At 34.2% G+C, this 19,779-nt stretch overlaps 1 protein-coding gene and 1 long non-coding RNA gene across 5 annotated transcripts; one reads left to right on the top strand and one right to left on the bottom strand.

Moving 5' to 3' along the window:
* The first annotated feature begins 4,340 nt into the window (after nt 1–4,340).
* Nucleotides 4,341–17,417, top strand: LOC108611723 (sodium/hydrogen exchanger 9B2-like). Of its 4 annotated transcripts, none has more exons than XM_089464051.1 (6): nt 4,341–4,603; nt 12,855–13,124; nt 13,453–13,567; nt 15,461–15,706; nt 15,773–15,945; nt 16,007–17,417. In XM_089464051.1, exons 2-6 carry the CDS (start codon nt 12,873–12,875, stop codon nt 17,285–17,287), a joined length of 2,067 nt encoding a protein of 688 aa, XP_089320177.1. In that variant the 5' UTR covers nt 4,341–4,603; nt 12,855–12,872; the 3' UTR covers nt 17,288–17,417. The 4 variants fall into 4 exon arrangements, with proteins under 4 accessions (XP_089320177.1, XP_017859991.1, XP_089320176.1 ...); XM_018004502.2 differs by having other exon boundaries at nt 4,343–4,603; nt 12,858–13,124; XM_089464050.1 differs by lacking the exon at nt 4,341–4,603 and adding an exon at nt 9,227–9,425 and having other exon boundaries at nt 12,858–13,124.
* On the bottom strand, nt 7,248–9,076 carry LOC149269729 (uncharacterized). Its single transcript, XR_016269053.1, has 2 exons — nt 8,599–9,076; nt 7,248–8,516 (listed from the first exon to the last, which is right to left on the bottom strand). It is a non-coding gene; the product is annotated as an uncharacterized LOC149269729 (long non-coding RNA).
* Nucleotides 17,418–19,779: the final 2,362 nt, after the last annotated feature.

Raw genomic sequence — 19,779 nt, 5'->3', positions numbered from 1 at the left:
GTGCTAAATGTGTGTGTGTGTTTTGCGTGTGTTCCTCTGTCTGTCCGAGTGAGTGAGTGAGTGTGCGTGTGTGTTTTTGTGTGTAATTTTGTCAAAGTTAATTTATGGCTAACTCTATAGCAACTCCCTCTACGTCACTATTCAGCTAATGCTCCTCCTCCTCCGTTTTTCCTCTATATTCCATTTCTCTCATTTGCTTTGATTTCTCTTTAATTTTTTTAATGTCCGCTTCGAAATATATGGAGAGTATATGGGATCGCTCTGGATGTTTGTCATGTGGCTGTTATTTTCGAAATGAGTAGAAAATTTGAGGATCTTTTTCTTTCATTGCGGAGAGGTGAAACCATTTTTTATAGGGCTTCCCAAAATTATATATAACCTATAAAATTATATCTTCCATCATTTTAATGTTGGAATCATAAAGAATTTTCTTGATATAAATTTCCTATACAGAGAGATCTATATATTATATTCTCAACTAAACAAAAATAAACTTAGCTTAGTTTTATAAATTCTGCCCGAGTATTCTTTGGTCAGCTACGTCCACTGGGCCTATTTGTTGTTCGGTTTTTGATTTTCGTGAATTTGGTTTGCTTTGATAGTTTGATTGAAATGATTGGAGAAAACCCAATTAAATAAATGCAGGCCAAGCTTTAGTTAATTCCAGTTTTATTTGCACATTTCAGCTAGAGTCCAGTAAAAAAATAATTTTATGTGCGAAATTGTTTGCATTTTACGCAGTTTAATTTGAGTGCCGAACGAAATTGATATTTCACTTAAAACTTTTTCCGTATTTATGCAAATAATTTTAAATGCGAATTTTGATATGCAGCTACGGATGTGGCGATGCAACTCACAGCAAATATTTCATATGACCACGAGTACGAACTGGGAAACTCGAACTCGATTTCAAGAAAGATAATAAATTCATTTTGTATTTTATTTTTCTTTTATTTTTTATTTTCAATCAGTTTATGCCCATTAAAGAGTGAAAAGTTGTTTCGCAGTGCATTTAAATTGTTAATGTGATAAAAGGCTATTAATTACTTTCAATTAAGCAGAGCAAAATGGAAATTTTTTCATATTTAAAGGCATTTTTACAAATAAGATTTCATACAGCTGCAGAAACTATAGTGAGACTTTTTCATATTTAATGAGATTGATAGTTAATTTCGGCGAGTATAAGCAAAGTCTCATCAGAAAAAGTTTACTAATATAAATATTAAGATTTAAGAAAAATATCCACAATTTCATTTTCAGGAATATTAGTGTATATTAAACACATATTGTGAATTAAGAATCCAGAATGAAAAATCAAGACAAGCATGATTTATCTCCAAATAAAAACTCTGCAGAGATCATCTAGCTCCATCGAGTGCCTAACAAAGGTCGTTTCACATTGAACATGGACAGAACCCAGATGATATCTATAACTGTTCATGTGACAGACCTCGAATGGGCACATCTAAGCACAAGCCATCAATATTCGCGGGCAATGTATAATTTATATAAAAATTGCCAAAAAGTAGAGCCACTTAAAGCAGATAAAATCTTAGAGATAACTGAGCGGCGCCCAAGCAACACTAAAGCACGTGATGCTCAATTGCCCCCAGCCATGCACTCACATGAATAAAAGTTTTCCATAAATTTATCATTGCCAAAAACACATTGTTGTTAGCTTTACATACTTATATATCTAGCTAATGATATATCTGATGATTTGTTTGCCAAGTCTGTGAACGTCATAGCCCAAATAGCTCAAATGAATATCATTAAATGTTATTTAAATATTGAAGTTCATAAACAATTTGTGGAGCTGAGTTCCTATAGTATTTCCGCTGGCGTCAAGATTTATTTCCTTTATCGTGCCGAACGTGATTTGAAATTGGCATCGCAGATAACAGCAGACAAAGCATGCATCAGACACAATCAAACGAGCATTTATTTTGTAAACAATTTTATCATTTTGATTAATGCCGACCACCAAAGCGAAACATCGTTGATTTTGGGCCAAGTTCACATTTAATAAAACCCAAAACTCTTGTAGACACGCTGTCTATTCAAGGGAATTTTATATATTAAAATTTGAAGCGATATCGCATTTGATTTGTTCTTATCAAATTTTGATATGCATTTGTCGTAGAAAGATTTCGGAGTTTCATTGTGACAGCCGAATCAAGGCAAATAAACAATTTCATTTTATTAGCTTCCATAAATGAAGCTGATATAAGATATCATAATCGGGCGATTGCTCTAGATCTATTCAATGATTAAATGCGATGAATGGAAATTTCCAAAAAAATTACTTTTAATCAATCTGCAACAGTTTGTGAATCTATTATTCTTGTATTTGTTGTTAAATATATTTGATAGAAAACCATGAGATGCTGACAACAGATAACAATATCGATATCTGCTGCGATATAGATTATTATTATTAGATTTTAAAATGTATAAATGATATGCAGTATGATATAGTTAAAATAACTTTGAGTTCTAGCTTGTTTTCTCGTTTTATTACGCTCATAAAGAGCGTAGCTAATGGATTTTCCAGACTCTAACTTCAAAAACAGAAAACCCACAATAATTGCCAGCCTGATATACTCAAATATGTTAATTTGAAATGGGCCACGCCCCAGCCTGAAGAATGAATAGAACGCTCACATAAAAATATTTCTTTTAGATTTCACAAAAGTGAATTGATTTGCCCTCATATAACAATTTGGAAAGGCAACAAAAAAAACATTATTATATATATATACATATATGCATATATTATATTTGTCAACTTTAAGCATTTAATTTTCATTTCAATTGCAATTTAATAAATTACAATCAATCAAATATTTACACCCCTTTCACAGGAGCTATAATTAAAAAAAAAAAATATAAATAAATAATAAAAAATTTTTGTATTGATTTATTACATTGCTAAACACTTTGTGCTCGCAATAAATAAACTTGAATTAAAAAAAAAAAAAAAAAAAACAACAAACATTTTGGAAACATAGTTGTTGATTAACATTCAATCATTGGGAAGTGTTTTAGGCTTTGACAGGTTTATTACGTTTTTATTACGCTCGAAATGCAAATGGCCATAAATATGAATGGAAAATGTGAAACAAAAAATGTGAAGTGCCGCAAAAAAAAAAAAAAAAAAACACACACTGTACTTTCGGCTGAAATGTTTGAAGGCAAAAACTAATTGACTAAAGTCAACACAGTGTTAAAAAACAATCTAAGCCATCAATCATTTTTATTGCATACTTTTGCGTATCAACCACACACACACACACTCACCAGCAGGCACTTACATACATACAAATACACTCGTCAAGTTGTTAACTTGAACTTAGACTACTCGAAATCGCTTCAACGTAGCCAATCACAAATATTTTCGGCTCATAAATGTCATGGCTCAAATACTTTATGAAGACATTATAAACTTTTTCACGAATTTTATATATAAAAAATATTTGTAAAATAAAAATAAATATATATATTATTAGTTTAAGTTCTTTGAATTATGTTCTCTTATTTACTTTTTTTTTCTGCCATGAATCAATTATAGCATATAGATATCATATTCCTATATAATCTATTGAAATAAAATCTTTTTTTAAAAGAGATTAACTTGAATGACGTACGTATTCAATATCAAATAACTTTCTGTTTTCTATCGATAAAAGGTCTTAAAAAAAAGTAAAAAATCCTCATGATTTTATGTAAAAAATATTAAGTATAATGTTTTTATACATATAAATATATTTATAATAAACACTGAACTATAAACTATATATATTTATGAATATATAAAGAAATATTAAAATAATACTTGATATAAACATAAACAAATACTAAAAGACTACTAAATATACACAAACATAAAAAAAAAAAACAAAATGCTCCAAAGAAATCTACTATATTATATTTTTTGCTTTTTAAATTACAATATATCTATATATTTACTGCACATATTTTATTTAACTGTTCTACAAGAACAGTAACTGATATATAAAGCGGTAATAATGTCATTTAACAAGCTCATAAATTGAGTTAACATTTTTTTAAATAAATACAAAAATAATTTACGAGTCGCATTGGCTCAAGCACTTTGATTTATGGGCCAGTGCCCAGAGCACTCGTGCTTTGGTAGTTCGCACGCCTATCAATACCAATCCCCGTACAGCTATTACAAGCAACGCCAAGGCTTCGGCTCTGCCTCGGGCCCGAGCCGAACGAGATAGGCAGATCGTGTGGCTAATCGCGGCGCCTCGATACGATTCGATTGGATTCGATTCTTCATTTTAAATTTCAGCGCGAGTAACGTTTGCTTGTAACTGCCTGAGTGTGTGTATGTATGTGTGTGTGTGAGTGTGACGCTGTGTGTGTGTGCCTATAAAGTGTTGACAAGAATTTGCTGCGATTTAGTCTTATTAAAAGCGGAGCCACGATCGGAAGTCCGGGAATTCGTGGAACGCGCTCGTAATTGTCCCACAAATCGTGATATAAGAGAAAGAGAGAGTGAAAAAAAAGAGAAAACGAAAATATTTGATACAGAAACTCAAACTAATTTCCGGCACGAAATCCAACGTAAAAGAATGTAGGTTTTTTACCTTACTTGTTCTCACCTTTGTTCAAATTAAAAATAAATAAATAAAACGAATTTTTTAATAAACTAAAAATCTCTGTTGTACGTGCAAATGATTAAAAAAACAACAAAAAACACAAATCAAATGCAAATTGCTCGAATTAATGTCAGGTGTACTTATTTGAATGTACAGATCTGTACATTTGCATAAATTACTGAATGCATTTCACACACATTAGTTTTATAATTGGTCTGACGATGACAATAACAAAAATTTAATTGAACACATTTTAATTGTAGTTGAATTCTAACGGAAATCAGTTCAACGACTTTTTCAACATTTTTACTAAGTGCGTTAAATATGTCATATATGTGAAATATATGTGTATGAGTGTATATATGCTAAACTGGTTTACTTTATATATGTATGTATATATAGAATCATGATGCATTGAACCGTATATACTAATATCATTAAAGAGAGAAATGCCAGTAGCTGACTTTGACTTCAATTAATTTATATTTACATTTATAATTTATATCCGATTTTATAAACATTTTGTTGAACCCATAAAGTTGAACAAGTCCATCAACTGTTTAATATATCAATATATATGTATATATGGTGATATGCATGTATATGCTTGTGTACATTTTTGTGAGTGAAGGAAGAACAAGCAAATATGCATATTAAGGATTTTAAAACATAAAGCTTTCATATGAAGTCTTTACTCCTTTATATTTTGTTTTGAAATCCACATCAACATACAGTTGGTTTTTTACAATGTTAATACCACATCTCAGCAGATTGGCCATATTAATGTGCTACCTGTTAGCTGTTACCTGTTAATTAGTACATTTTCTCTTGTTGATTCATGCTATATACTACAATATATTTTAACTGGTTTTGACCTCTAGCGTTTTTACACTCGTTGAGACACGCTGCGTCAACCTATTTAAATAAATAAATAATTTAAACAAATTGAATACCGAGAAGATACTATATATTTTTAAAATATTTATATATTGTTATTATATTAATATAGAAAGTATATTTATTTTGTATTCATTAAATTCACATGTACCTTATTATATATTTGCACACATTGGATTAAAATCCATGCAAATATTCCATTAGTGTACTTTGTATTTATTTGTATTTTTTAAAGGATTTTTAAGTGTTCAAGTTTTGTTTTTTGAATTAGCAGCAGGTTTCAATTGTTTAATAAAATATGCTTAGTTGATTTTTATATGTATAGAAGGGGAAGATGAAATATATATTATATTCTAGCTATCATCTTTATAGCTTTTAATAGTGGCTTAAATAAAATTAACTTCTAAAATAAGTAAAATTATGCAGCTGGACGAATGAAATATAAGACTCAAACTTTGCTTCTGTCTAATGAGTTCCTTGAAAAAAAATGATAAAATTTGTAGGTATAGAATATTCCAAAGTTGTGTCAGTTCTCATTTGGCTGTAATGACTCATGACAGAAGATATCTGGAGGTAAATGAGTATTCAGAGACCCAGTTAAATTCCGAGATAAGTTTCAGTCTTTGGCTGGCGCTCCCCACGAATCTTGTGAATGGAAATTAAAATGGCTGTCAAATAGTTAATAATTAAAAACAAAAATCTTATCAATTTTCGGGAATATGACGAATATCAGTCATACTCGTGACATACAAACAGCTGTTAGTCGTGTCGCCGAGCCACAGATTGAGTTCACAGTATTCACTCGTTTAAGCGGAACACTTAATTATGATTGTCACGCAATTCAGCATGTCGTCTGAGCAGAGCCGAGCACAGATAAACACTTGACTTGATACGCCTATAGTTGCCAATCAAAGCAGTCTAATACAACACATCCGGACCCACATAAGGGTAAAAACAAAGAAAAAACCGCACATAAGTGGCTGGCTGAGACGATCATTGGGTAAGCCATAAACCGTTCAGGGCTGCTTGATATTCAAGTGAGCGAAGATTGCCGCTAATCAAATGGCCAGTAAGTGGAGTAATCAACCGGGGCAAGATCCGATCGGCAGCTAAGTCCATCTGTATTCCAAATCAATCACAATTCACGCCAATAAAACCAAATAAACCATATACGAGAGTCAAGTCAATTAACTCGAAATCGATAAGCAACATGACGGCAATAGATGACTGCATAATGCTCGCTCGAGTTGGGAAATATGGAAATACTTACGTATATAATACATGGAGTATATTTTGATGAATTATTTTACAATGAACTGAATGATTGATAGGGGTTTTTATAGAGAAGAACTATTGTATTTCACCTGGAATACTTGAGGATAATAAAATTAAGAGTGGAGTTAAATGTAGTTTGATAGGTCTTTCTGTAGGGGAGTTATACTTTATTACATTTGAAATACTTACGGAGCATAAACCTAAAGCTCCTCCATAGAGCATGTATATTTAGTGAATTTATATTGGGGATAAATCTTATGTAAAACAACTTATTTTATAAGAGAATTACTCCCAAGCGGTCAATTGCTCATGCACAAATGCATATAACCAATATACTCTCTTAATTCAATTAATCTACACAACTATACGCAGTTAAAGAAAATCGAAGTCAAATCTGAATTACGTTTCAGTTTTTTTTTGTGGATTTCGGATTTTCGTCTCAACAAATCTTATGCTTTGCTTTCCACAATCTCTTATCGCGACCTTAATATGTGAATATATGTACATATATCATATGGAGGTGGAAATATTCATTGACTGGCAGATAAGCTGGCCAGCTAGTGGGTACTTAGGGAGAATCAACAGGCCTTTCGCTGGCTGAGGTGCCATCAATCATGGCAAGCATTTTATATACGTTATAAACAATTGCCAATATATGGCCAGTGATAAAATAATGAAGGCAACTATAAAATGTGGCTCCAATCGTGCAATTGGCTGCAAATCATATGCCAGCTATATATCATGGGACTCATTTATTGGCCTGCATACCAAATCAATTGAGCAGAAGAAGTTTATATACAAACCAAATTTACTGTGACGTCAGGCACAGCTGACGACTTTACGATGATAAGTCAATAAACTCTGATTGATCTGTGATATATATACAGAAAACAAAAACAAAAACAAACCAATCAATTGCAGCAGATAGAGTATCTTTCCGTAGAACTTTCCCAATAATAAAGTCGATAGGGGACGTGTGTATCTTTTATCTACAGACGAAAGACTTATAAACCTGTTAGGGGCATTAAATTTTGATTAGTTAAATGAATTAAGAGTGAGTCAAATAAATTGGAATATTTTATTCGATTATTCGCGAACAAAATTTATATATTTTTAAGGCTTCTGAAATTATTATTATAAAATACTATATTGATTTTCAACATATGTTAATTAAATAATAAACAAGCTGTGCGAGTATAATTAAATACCAATAACAATTTGTTTTTGGCAAATTTGTTGTTTATAAGCCATACTCAGCATACTTCTTGAATGGGTATATTGATAATTGTAAGCGGGATGTAACATTGATTGTTGGTTTCTCATAGATTATTTCTATGGAAGTCCAATCGAAGTGGGCTATATTCCAAGAAGTTAACTTCTGTATAGAACCATCTAAGCCCGATTCAGTTGAATTTATAGCATTTTGAACTAGTTCCAGTGCAAACAGCCAACCAAATGCACATGCTTGATAATAGCCATTGTAATGGCCGGGATCTTAAGTGGTAGAGGAAAATTCTTATCAATTCTAATTGACATGAATTTTGCTCGCTTCGATTTGAAGTATTTGTGTCTATATAGCGTATATCTATATACATAATATCACTCTCGATTTGAAGTATTATTATCTATGCCGATTATCTGTGTGTTTAATAAACAATATACCAGGCTTGGTGCTCCACAGCGATTAGATTAATTCGAAATCACATTTCTTAAACTCTATAAGAGATGTGAAGAAATGAATAAGTAAATAAACAAATCAATAAATAAATAAAGAAAAGGAGCAAAAAGAGACACTGACCCACTGTTCAATATGTATGTATACTTATATTGGATGAATGCTAACCGATTACTCGCTGAATACTCAACTGAGTTGTGAAACGTGGCTTGAAAAAATCCACAAGAAAATTTGCACATTGATGAGCAGCTGGCTAGCTAATACCCTGTAATCAGGTGGCAAGTATAGTATACAAAATAATAATAATAATCATGAAGGGCTTTTCGTTAAAGGCTTAGACTAAAAGCATTATTATTATTAGTAAATTATGGCTTAAAGTCTTTAGAGTTAGAGTCGCCTTAATCTATCACTTTTATTTTATTTTTTTTTTTTTTCAATTTTTTTATTACTTATCAAACCATGATTATGCTAAATTCCTCAATGAATATGTAAATTATATTTTTAGAAGCACACAGCAGGCAAATTTTATAAATATTTTCAATTAAAGTTTATCTAATCTGTATGACGGAATTGTTGATTAAAGTTAATTAGGAATATAAATATTTTTAATAATTTTTAACTTACATCAAAATTGATTAAAATTATTCACATAATTTGAATCACATCACTGTACTCAAAAATGATTCACATTATTTGAGTCACTGCTGTCGACCTCTACTTTTTGAAGATACCCGCTGCAGATAGTTGATTCGTGCAGGGTATAGAAAACAATGCTTGCGATTTGGAAACTCAGAGCGTCGCGTCGTTCAAGTCTCGACCGGCAGTTGACCTGGTCGCTAACTAAGCTTGCAAATTTGCTTATTGCCAACTGGCCGATTGGGAGACCGGGCAACTGGGCAGCTGGTCAACTGGGTGGGCAGTCGGAGCTCGAAGCTTTGGTGCGCTGCTTGGTGTGTACTTATTAGTGAAACATGTCACGTAGAACAATTTTTCGTTTCGGTGCCAATGCGAAACGCTTTATTTTCTGCTTTTGCGTGGTATGCCACCTCTGGCAAGGTCAGGCACAGGCAGGCGAGTGTCGCGATTTATGGACGGGCTCTCGCTCAAGTCGAAAACGAAACGAAACCGAAAACGAATGCGCCAGTGGGAAATTAACCGACGGTATTATGTAAACCGGACTCAATGCAAACAACAAACAAAAATTCAGCGGCGCGAGAAAGAAAGAAGAAAATTGAAGTTTGTTTTTTGGGTATGCTCCAGTTGGCTTGTGCCATTTACACGTGATCGTCGCTATTGTTTGACATCCAAATAAAGTATTATCATAAATGCTAAAAAGCTGACAAATGACACCGGCGTGCTAATTAATCCGCTTTGTTCGACCGTCTCTCCAGCCGGAGCACGTGATGCCCCACTACAGAATGTTTGTCAACGCACTTGCCAGACAATCGACAATTAGAATCGCATTGGCATACCAACGCACAGTGGTGCGAGTCCTATTTAAATCAGCCACAAAGCTTGACCAAAAAAAGCATAAAATATTTATATTTGTTAAATTTTGGTTGAGAATATAAAATAACGTTTAATTACAACATAAAAAGTTCAATACATTAAAAAAATATATAAATATGACCGTTAAACATATAAATATTTGGCATGGCGATTCATTATGTACTGGAATCAGCTTAAAATTGAGCCTAAAAAATTCATTTGAAAAATATTAAATAAAAATATTAATATAAATATATAAAAATATTAAAAAAAAATATTATTAAAAATAATCGATTTTTTTTACAAAAAAATAAAAATAAAAAATTTATAATAATAAATAATTAAATAATAAATATATACATATAAATAAATATTGAAGCTTTCAATTAGCTATTGATTTCATTCATTAAATATTCCCCAGAATTAAATTTAATTTAGTTCAATGTCACAATACATCATTAATTAAAATACAGAGTATTTCCAAGAAGAGCTCTCGTCAGCTAGCCACAGTTCAACTATACGAATTTGATTCCTTCTGTGCGGGGGCAACGAATCAATGACACGCCTGTTGTTCCGGTGCAAACGAAATGAAATTCACAATCAATTGCGATCATAAATATTGTCGGTATCAATTTTAGCGACGAATTACTCATATCAACGTTGAGATGGCGTTAATTACAGGTGAAAATTGAAAACATTGTGCGTGTCTGGCCAATTATGCAGATTTGATTGCAAATACACATGGATTACTCTGCTGATTTAAGTAGGTGTACAGACTAGACATATCTTACTATATAGTACATATAGAATACGCATATGGTTAAATCTATATTTAGTGGCTTTAGGATTAGAGCGTGAATGAAATAAACAAGCTGTTTGCTTCGAGCCTGAGGTGATCAATTACCAGAGATCTATAATTGGGAGATTATACAAGGAATGACAAATAAACCGATTAAGAAATTTCTGGCCATTATGCTCTGCAGAAAATTCAAATGAGTATATTAGTATGATTCAGGCAGAGTTTCATTTGTTGTTGTTATTTGATTTCTGATTTGAATCGAATAAAAATTTCAATATTATTGATGGACTTATATACATATATATTTGTATACGCATGTATTATATGTATCAAAAGACTCACTCGAATAACAAGTGGTCTGTTATCTATTATCTTGAATCTATCTTTAATGCCTTTCCGGTCAGAAATGAAATATTAGACGGGAATATGGCAATTAATGTCTAATAGCTATTAAAGATGTTTATCTTGAGGTAGCTTTAACGTTTCATTTTATGGCCTACGAAGACTTTTGAAGTGCCTGTTACCTAGTTACCCGAATACATAGTTGATATTATTTAGACAATAAAAAAATATTGTAAATCATTTCATACATCGGAATGCTAATTGTCTAATTAAATTTGATGACGAATCTGTGACTAACTGGCAAAACGGTTTTTAGGCATATTTAAATTCTTTCACAACAACTTTTAATGAGTGCCACTTGGATACTCTATAAAAAGTTGTTGAAATTATAAATTATTTGTCATAGGCAAACCCTTAAGAATTTATTCAATTATTTACTATTATTTATAGAAAAAAATTAAAGCATTGTTTGTAGCTATATGGTATAGTTATATGGTTTGTGTTGGTAGTTGACGAAGTTAAATTTATAATTGCTATACACATAAGCTTATGTGCTTAATAATGCTCATTATAGTAGATATGACTGAATAATACAATAAGAATAATAATAATAGCATTTTAAATAAAAAATATAAATTGCCAATTACTCAAAATATATTATACATTAGACATTTTATATTACTAAATATATATATCATATATATGTATAAGTAAGGGTATAAGAGTCTCGGTGCAATGCAAAATGATTCTGAATAGGACTTTAAAAAAAGTGTTGAGAAAGTGCAAAAATATAAATATATATTTATAACATTTATAAAGACTTCGCTAATACAGAGTGATGTATGAAAATGAATTTTGGGATAAAACAAAATTTTTGTAATATATATGATCTATCTTATACAGTATGAACCAAAAGAATCATCTTGTTTGAGAAGCTTCGATCGTAAAAATATGAATAAAACGTTAAATAAATTTAAGCATTAAACAGCTAAATATTACAGGCAACCAGCCTCTAAGACTCTCCAATTGAGTTCAAATGCATTCAAATATCTAATAGATTTGTCATAATGATATTCAGATTCTTGTTAGAATTTAGAATTTTTAGCTAAGCAATTTAATTGTTCACAAATTGCTGCTGCTAAGCTAGTTAACAATTAATTTTGATTGATGGCTCAGTTAGCTATAAGTGTATTCAAGTCTGAATATGCTACGCTCCTAGTAGTAGTATTAGTATTCCTGAGTTGATCTTTAATCACATGAAACCTAAGGTAAAGACTCCGCTTATCAATTCAGCAACCCATCTAAACCAGTTTCCACTCGATATTTTAGTTGTTTGAATTGTTTAATGTAATGTTATCAATCTAAAATGTATAATTTATTTGCTGAATGTTTTGTTAGGTGCCTTATAGATTTAAAGCCAAATGTTTGCTTTAATCTTTAGCCCTTTCACAAGTTTGTGTTGAATTCGACACACACACACATGAATAGACACCCGCACACACCCGCACACACTCACACACACACAATCTCATACGTTATGTGAGTGGCCCTGCACAACTCCCACTAACGCCAGCAACGCCGCATGATAATGAATTTATTTCAACGCTAAACGTTGAACGAGATAGTTGTAAAAAAAGAAATACTCGCGTGTGAATGAAAGCGAAAAAAAACAACGTATCGGAAATATAGTATTTTCGCAACAGTCATAAATCGAGATAAATTGATAAACGAGGGCGAAACTCTTTTCCAGCAGCACCGGCACAGCAGCATGACGGCCAACGGGGAGCCCGTCGCCAACAGCGACGAGAGCAGCTTGAACACTTTGCCTCTGCCGGACATCCGCACCTCACCCATGCCCAACGGCAATGGCAGCCACAAGAGCTCCACTGTCATCGAGAGCCAGCCCAAGCGCCGGGTCAGCATCATAGCCGATGCGCCGATGATCGGCGGTGCCAGCGGTGGAGCCGCCGGCTACGACAATCTCGCCTACGAGCAGAATCCCAGACGCAAAATATCCCAGGTGAGTTCTCGAGAAGCTATCGAGTCGTCGACTCAACGACTCACCGAGTCGGGCTGAGTGGTCGAGTGGACTGGCGTCAATTCGCTATAGCGTGTGCAATTACCGATTACGATCTACGATGTGGCTAATGGGCTCGTAAATTTGGATTTGTGTGTTTATTTACGTGCTGGCCATAAACATGAGAATCGACGGCTATCGACAAAAACCCTTGATTGATAATTTCTTGGCCGGCGCGATAGCGTTTCGCAGAGATAATCGTCTGGGATTTCAGAGCCAGGTTATAAATGTCTGATATGTTGTATTTTTTTATTGTAACTGTAATCCATAGACGTCGACGCATTCGCACACCGAAATCGGCCCAGCCAGAAGAAGAAGCATTCTGAAAGAGCCCTCGTTGCATACCAATGACAACGAAAGCGATCGCGGATCAACGCACAGCTATGGTAAGGGGAGGTTGAAGAAGGGGCAAACATTGTTTTCAGTGTTTGCAATGGGGATAGATTTCTGGGAACTGCTTACCATATGTGAGCTGTTTTTCAGAAAACCTTAATAACATATAAAATTGATTTCAAAGCAGCTATATTAGGAAGAAACAAATTTTAGATTTCATCTAGGAATTCATTTGATATATAGAAAAGCATCTGTGAGAAAGCTTACGGTTAGCTGATTATTATTATTATTATTATCATTATTATTTTTTTTTTTCTAATAAATTTAATTATTCATAGAGTATTATGATTTAAAGATTTAGTAAAGATATAAGAATTGTTGCTCTTTTGCTAGCAAAAAAAACTACAAACTTCTACTTCATGTGACAGGCATATGATATAGTCACAAGATCAGATTTAGCTGGAGAAAGAGATAAGTTTACAAACCATAAAATCAATATAAATTCATCAAATCAATCAATTAGTAAATGCTTATTGATATACAAATTGGCCCACATTGCGTATGCGTCATATACAAAATTTTCCGCATTTAGACTGAGTTTAACAGGTATCAATCAATTTTGATTTGTTGACTCGGCGCATTCTATTGCAAGCATATCTGGCGCCGCCTTTTACATATTCATCCAAATATACATACATTGAGATAGTCGTATAGGGCAATTTAAGAAGAGCTCCGAAGGCCAGCCCACGCTCTATGACGGTTGGCAGTAAAAGCAAATACGCTATTTGCTATTCGAGCACTTGTGCTCCTATTGTCAATCTAATTTGCCATCACACCGTTAACATTATCAATTAGCAGTCCGGAAAGTGATTTCCAATTTCCAGTTGCTATTCGCAACTCGAAAATAGACAGACAGACACGCACACACACACACATACACATACTTACATATGCAGTCGCTTAATGGGGTATATTGAGTTTTCAAGTGTGAAAGGTTTAAGGTCTTACATTTCTGATACTGCTCTTAAAGGTGCAAGCATGGACTATTAACGTAATACTCCTTTGAGTACTGCATGACCCTCCTTCTTGTCGACATTTATAGTCGGGTCTTTGAGTACTACTTTATTATAAATTACATAGATATGAAATTCGCTTAAAATAATAATTGAATAATTGTCAATTAATAAGTAGTAATACTCCATTATTATACATATATGCAATTTATTATAATATAAAAATAATTTTTTTTTATTTATATTTTTTTTCCAAGTTTTTATTCTCAATTTAATTATGATTTATTATCAATGAATACAAATAATATTTTAATATTTATTTGCATGATTTGTTTGCTTAATATACAATATGAACTGTAATATGATACTATTATTATTATCTTTATGTATAAGCTTATAAACATATTTATATACATGCATATGGATTTTTTTTTTTTCTTTCTTTTGAAATTGATAGATACGTTCTACAGTATTTGAGATATTTAATTTAGAAGAGCATACAAAGAATCACCAATACTTTAGACTCTGCCCTATTAAATATCGGATGTACTTACATCATATAATATCTTTTTTTTGTAATATGTATAGACATACTGAGTGTCATTAAATACGATAATTTATAGCTGACATCATCTAACTTCATTGTAACTATAATTTCATAATTATTGTAATAATATACAATAGATTTTTTACTATGTGCATTATATTGGTATAGAAAATGGTATTATATACATTTGAAGAGAATATCTCATAGTCGATCATAGCTGCACCCTCTACTCCTGCACCATTGATTGTGCCTGCTCGCAGACACAATTAGAAGCACATGCCAAATGAAGATATGATTTGTTTATGAAGTTGTAATCAGAGTGCAATCAGGTAGTTCGCTTGCACTCGGCATACTCATTATCTGTGGATGCTTCCCTTCCATTGCAGAAAACTATCGGCAAAGTGCATTGGATGTGCTCAATGCCAAGTACCAGGGGCATCAGCATCAGCCGCCGCAGTCGCAGGACGGGGCCAACTATGTGGAGGACTCGTGGATCTACACCTTCTGCCTGAAGTGTCGCGGCGAGGAGCCGAGCGAATCATGGGAGCCATCCTTCTGGCAGAAAGTCTTTCCCTACCCGCTCTGTCCCACCTTCAGGACATTTTCTCGTCTCATCGTCCTCATTCTGATTGGTAAGTGGCAAATTATCTCTGTCTCTGTCTTTCGCTCACTTTAACATTTATATATATTTCCCTTAGGTCTACTACTCTGGATTGTAGCCTTTGTGATCATTGGTGACACAGCTGCCCCGGGTGGGCAGCTCTTCAGCCTGGTGGTGCTCACGGTGGCCGCCAATTTCGGTGGCTACATAATATCATTGACCACCCTGCCGCGTCTCATTGGCATGCTGCTGGTGGGCATACTCTTTCAGGTGAGAACGAGTCCTTATGCACCTGTAATCCTAAACTTTCATATTCAATTTGTGCTTCCAGAACGTCGGCTGGGTGGATCTCGATGGGGACTTCTCGAAAGTTACCGGGCATTTGCGAAAGTTTGCCTTGACCATAATCCTGACTCGAGCTGGCCTCGAAATGGAGCCGGAAGCCTTCAAGAAGGTCTACAAAACGATTCTCAAGCTGGGCATCGTGCCCTGGATCGTGGAGGCGGCTGTCATGACGGTCATGTCGCACTATCTGCTCGATCTGCCCTGGATGTGGGGCTGCCTGCTGGGCTCCATCATTGCCGCCATCTCTCCGGCTGTCGTCGTGCCGTGCCTCTTCAGGCTGCGCACCAAGGGCTACGGCGTGGTCAAGGGCATTCCCACCTTGGTGGTGGCCGTGGCTGGCGTGGACGATGCGCTCTCCGTAGCCATCTTTGGCATCGTCAGTACAATTATGTTCTCGGACAAGGGATTGGGCTATCAGATTGCCCAGGCGCCAGTTTGCATTCTGGGCGGCCTGGCCTTTGGCGTCATCTGGGGCTCCATTGCGCGCATCTTTCCCGAGAAGGGCGACGCCTATGTGGTGCCGCTTCGCACGCTCATGCTGTTCGCTGGCAACCTGGTGGCCATCTATGGCAGCGAGGAGCTGGGCTTTGAGGGCCTTGGTCCGCTGGGCGTGGTCTTCTCATCCTTCGTATCGAATCTGTTCTGGTGCAAAGACGGCTGGGAGGTCGACGACAATCCCGTATCGACGGCCTTCGAGATCTTCTGGATGATCTTCGAGCCAATTCTCTTTGGCCTCACCGGTGCCACCATCAAAATCAACGAGCTGGACTCGCACACAGTCTCCATAGGAGCGGCCTGCATCTTCGCAGGCGTCATCATACGCATCTTCATCACGGCTGGCATTGCCGTCGGCGATCGACTTAACACCAAGGAGAAGTTTTTCGTTGGCCTCTCTTGGATGGCCAAGGCGACAGTGCAGGCTGCTCTGGGGCCTGTCGCACTGAAGAATCTGGGTAGCGATGCCTCAGCCGAGGAGCGCAAATGGGCCGAAATTGTGCAAACCGTTTGCGTCTTCAGCATCGTCCTCACAGCTCCACTCGGTGCCATCCTGATATCCATCACGGGCACCAGAATGCTGAAAAAGACGAAGCAGCCCCAGATTCTCACCGGCTGGCGACGCAGTCATCGTCCCTCCATACGCGACATCAGCATCATCGACGAGGAGGAGGAGCGCGAAGATCCCGAGACGCCCAGGGATAAGGAGACCGACGACAATACCCAGAGCAATGCCCACTTAACAAATCTATCGTACACCGCAAGCAAGTAGAGAGCTCCTGAGATCTGCTTCTGCTCCAGTTCTTGTTGGCTTAAGATAAAATGTTGATTGTTATTATACGAAACCTTAGCTTAGTGGAGTCACATTCCATATACCATAATAATAATAAGTTCCAAACCAATATGTGAATTTTAAATGTTAGGGGTTAACGAAGAATCGATAGGCTAGTAAAAAGTTATAGGAAAATAAAATGAACTCAAGATTGTAAAGTATTATTGAGCATGGGCGTAGTTTTGAGATTAGAAGATAGAGCTTTCTATTATGTAAATCTTTCTCTCGACTGATTGAATGAATGAAGACTTTAAGATATAGAAAGGGTTTGCTTTTTGTGAATATAATGTATATATACTTTATGATGTACATATGTGCATATAAAATGGGATATATTTTGGACCAAATCATGTGAGGGAAACATGTGAAGAATGAAGAAGAAGACATACAAAGAAACTGAATTTTGTGAATATATTTACATTTTTTTGATGATGATGATGATATTTAGATTATATTGTTGGCATAAATCATTTAAAAATGGAGTAAAATATGTGAATTATGTTTGATGTCATTATATAGAATGAGTATGAGTTTATAGGAATATAAAATAGGTAATATTTTATATATATATTTTTTAAAGTGTGTTAAATAAGTAAAGAATATATAAATCAAACCATTCGACATCTAAAGTTGTATATAAGAAATTACATTCTAAAGCTGCTCTTCTTCACACATTTCGTAAAACTTAACAAGCATTGAAACAAATTGCTATTTAAAAATATTAAATAAAAATAGATAACTCTCGCTATTTGAACACTTCCCAAACATTTCAGCTTATATCGCCTTATGGCAATCAAAGCCGAAAATTGAATTTTACAATTGGTTTAACGTCAATCCTTTTGAGTTCTCATTGCCTATTCTATTTTTATTAGATTTACATTTTTATTTTATAGTTTGGGTTTGTGTCGCTGCTGCAGCCCTTTGAGTGAGTCATTTGACTACCCTTTGCATCATGATGTATAGCATACTTTTTGGAGTAGGATCGAAATGATAAAATAATGTAATAATGGAATTGGTTTGGAATTGGTTTCAGATCACAAAATATTTACTAACTTATTTTATAAATATAAACGTATTTTATTTTATTGTATATAACAAGGAAAAGAATCTGAAATGATTATCATCAAATTTTAGCTTGCATTAACTTCAGTTTCAGCTTCGATTCACATAAAATAAATATGAAGGCTGCTCTACTTATAGCTGAAATAAATTTATTTATTAAATTATTTTGAGGAATGCTTAATTGCATGGGAATTTTACCATATTGCTTGCATTAATTAATTCTGCTCTTCAAAAATAAAATTTATACATATTAAGGTGAAAATAAATAATTAAAAAGCTTTGCCTAAAAGCGAATGCAATTTGGGTTGTCACAGGTCTAGGTATAGGTATGGGTATAGGTATAGCTATAGGTATAGCTATAGGTATAGGTATGGGTATAGGTGTAGGTAGATAGCTGAGTCAGAAGAGTGTGAACAGAGGGAGAGCTACAATCCCACTCATACAAATGCTGCTTCTATGATAACATAGATCCACTATATTTTTCTGAAATGATTTAATAAAGAGTTTAGTTATTATGGAAAGAGGTCTTCTCTTCAGCTGCATTCAAATAGAGCCTGAAAACCCCAAAACGAATTTAAGGAATGCAAGTTCGTTTTGCCTCAGTTGTAAACTCATGCCTTGGGGTACGTTGAGTTGAGTTGGTCACGTATATTTGAGAATGTAAATGAAACATTTTAATTATTAATTCCAAATGCCAGCACATAATCGTATCAATTTACGTAGTATATTAAGCAAGAGTCGTCAGGGAAGGCAATGTTTGTCTAGACTCGAGACGATGATACTTAGAACTCTTATTACTAATGTGCTGATGTTTTCAACACTCTCGTGGTTTTCTCGCAGACGATGAATACACACAAGCCACACACACACACACCCACACAATAAAGAGTACACATCATAATTAACTTGTGCTAAAGCTGTTTCTCTTGGTTTCTTGGCCAGCTCCACCTCCTTCCTATACACAACTTTGAGGTTTACTGACAGCCCAGAAGAGCAGCATAATTACTTTAAAAATTAAATTTAATATTAACCTATATATCATTAAAGACCCCTGTGCGCCATACCATTAATTCATAATTTAAATACCAAGCTGAAATTCCAACCAAATCGTTTGTGCATAGCTTTGTGACGATTCACTTGTTTTGGATTTCTAAAATAATTTTAATAATTTTATATTCATCACGCAATATTCAACTGCCTTTCGCTTGTCATTCTTAAATTTAGATTAAAAATTGTTGTGGAATTTTTTAATTTGTTGTTTGTGAAAATTACGAATTATATTAAATATCAATTTTACATAAATTAGTTCAAAAATTCACTAAATTAGCTATAAATATTACTTACTGCTTCTAAACAAATCCATTTCACAG

Source organism: Drosophila arizonae, chromosome 3 (assembly GCF_054131065.1).
Source record: "Drosophila arizonae isolate 15081-1271.41 chromosome 3, UAZ_ARI_1.0, whole genome shotgun sequence".
NCBI classification, from domain to species: domain Eukaryota; kingdom Metazoa; phylum Arthropoda; class Insecta; order Diptera; family Drosophilidae; genus Drosophila; species Drosophila arizonae.
Note: the sequence above shows the minus strand (reverse complement) of the source record. Positions and strands in the feature narration are given on the sequence as shown.

Bases quoted from the DNA above. Each gene is read 5' to 3' on its own strand.
- LOC108611723 (XM_089464050.1), top strand. From the start codon at position 9,246: ATGCTTGCGATTTGGAAACTCAGAGCGTCGCGTCGTTCAAGTCTCGAC. The intron at 13,568-15,460 runs GTAAGGGGAGGT...CTTCCATTGCAG, and splicing joins CGGATCAACGCACAGCTATG to AAAACTATCGGCAAAGTGCA. The intron at 15,946-16,006 runs GTGAGAACGAGT...TTGTGCTTCCAG, and splicing joins TGGTGGGCATACTCTTTCAG to AACGTCGGCTGGGTGGATCT.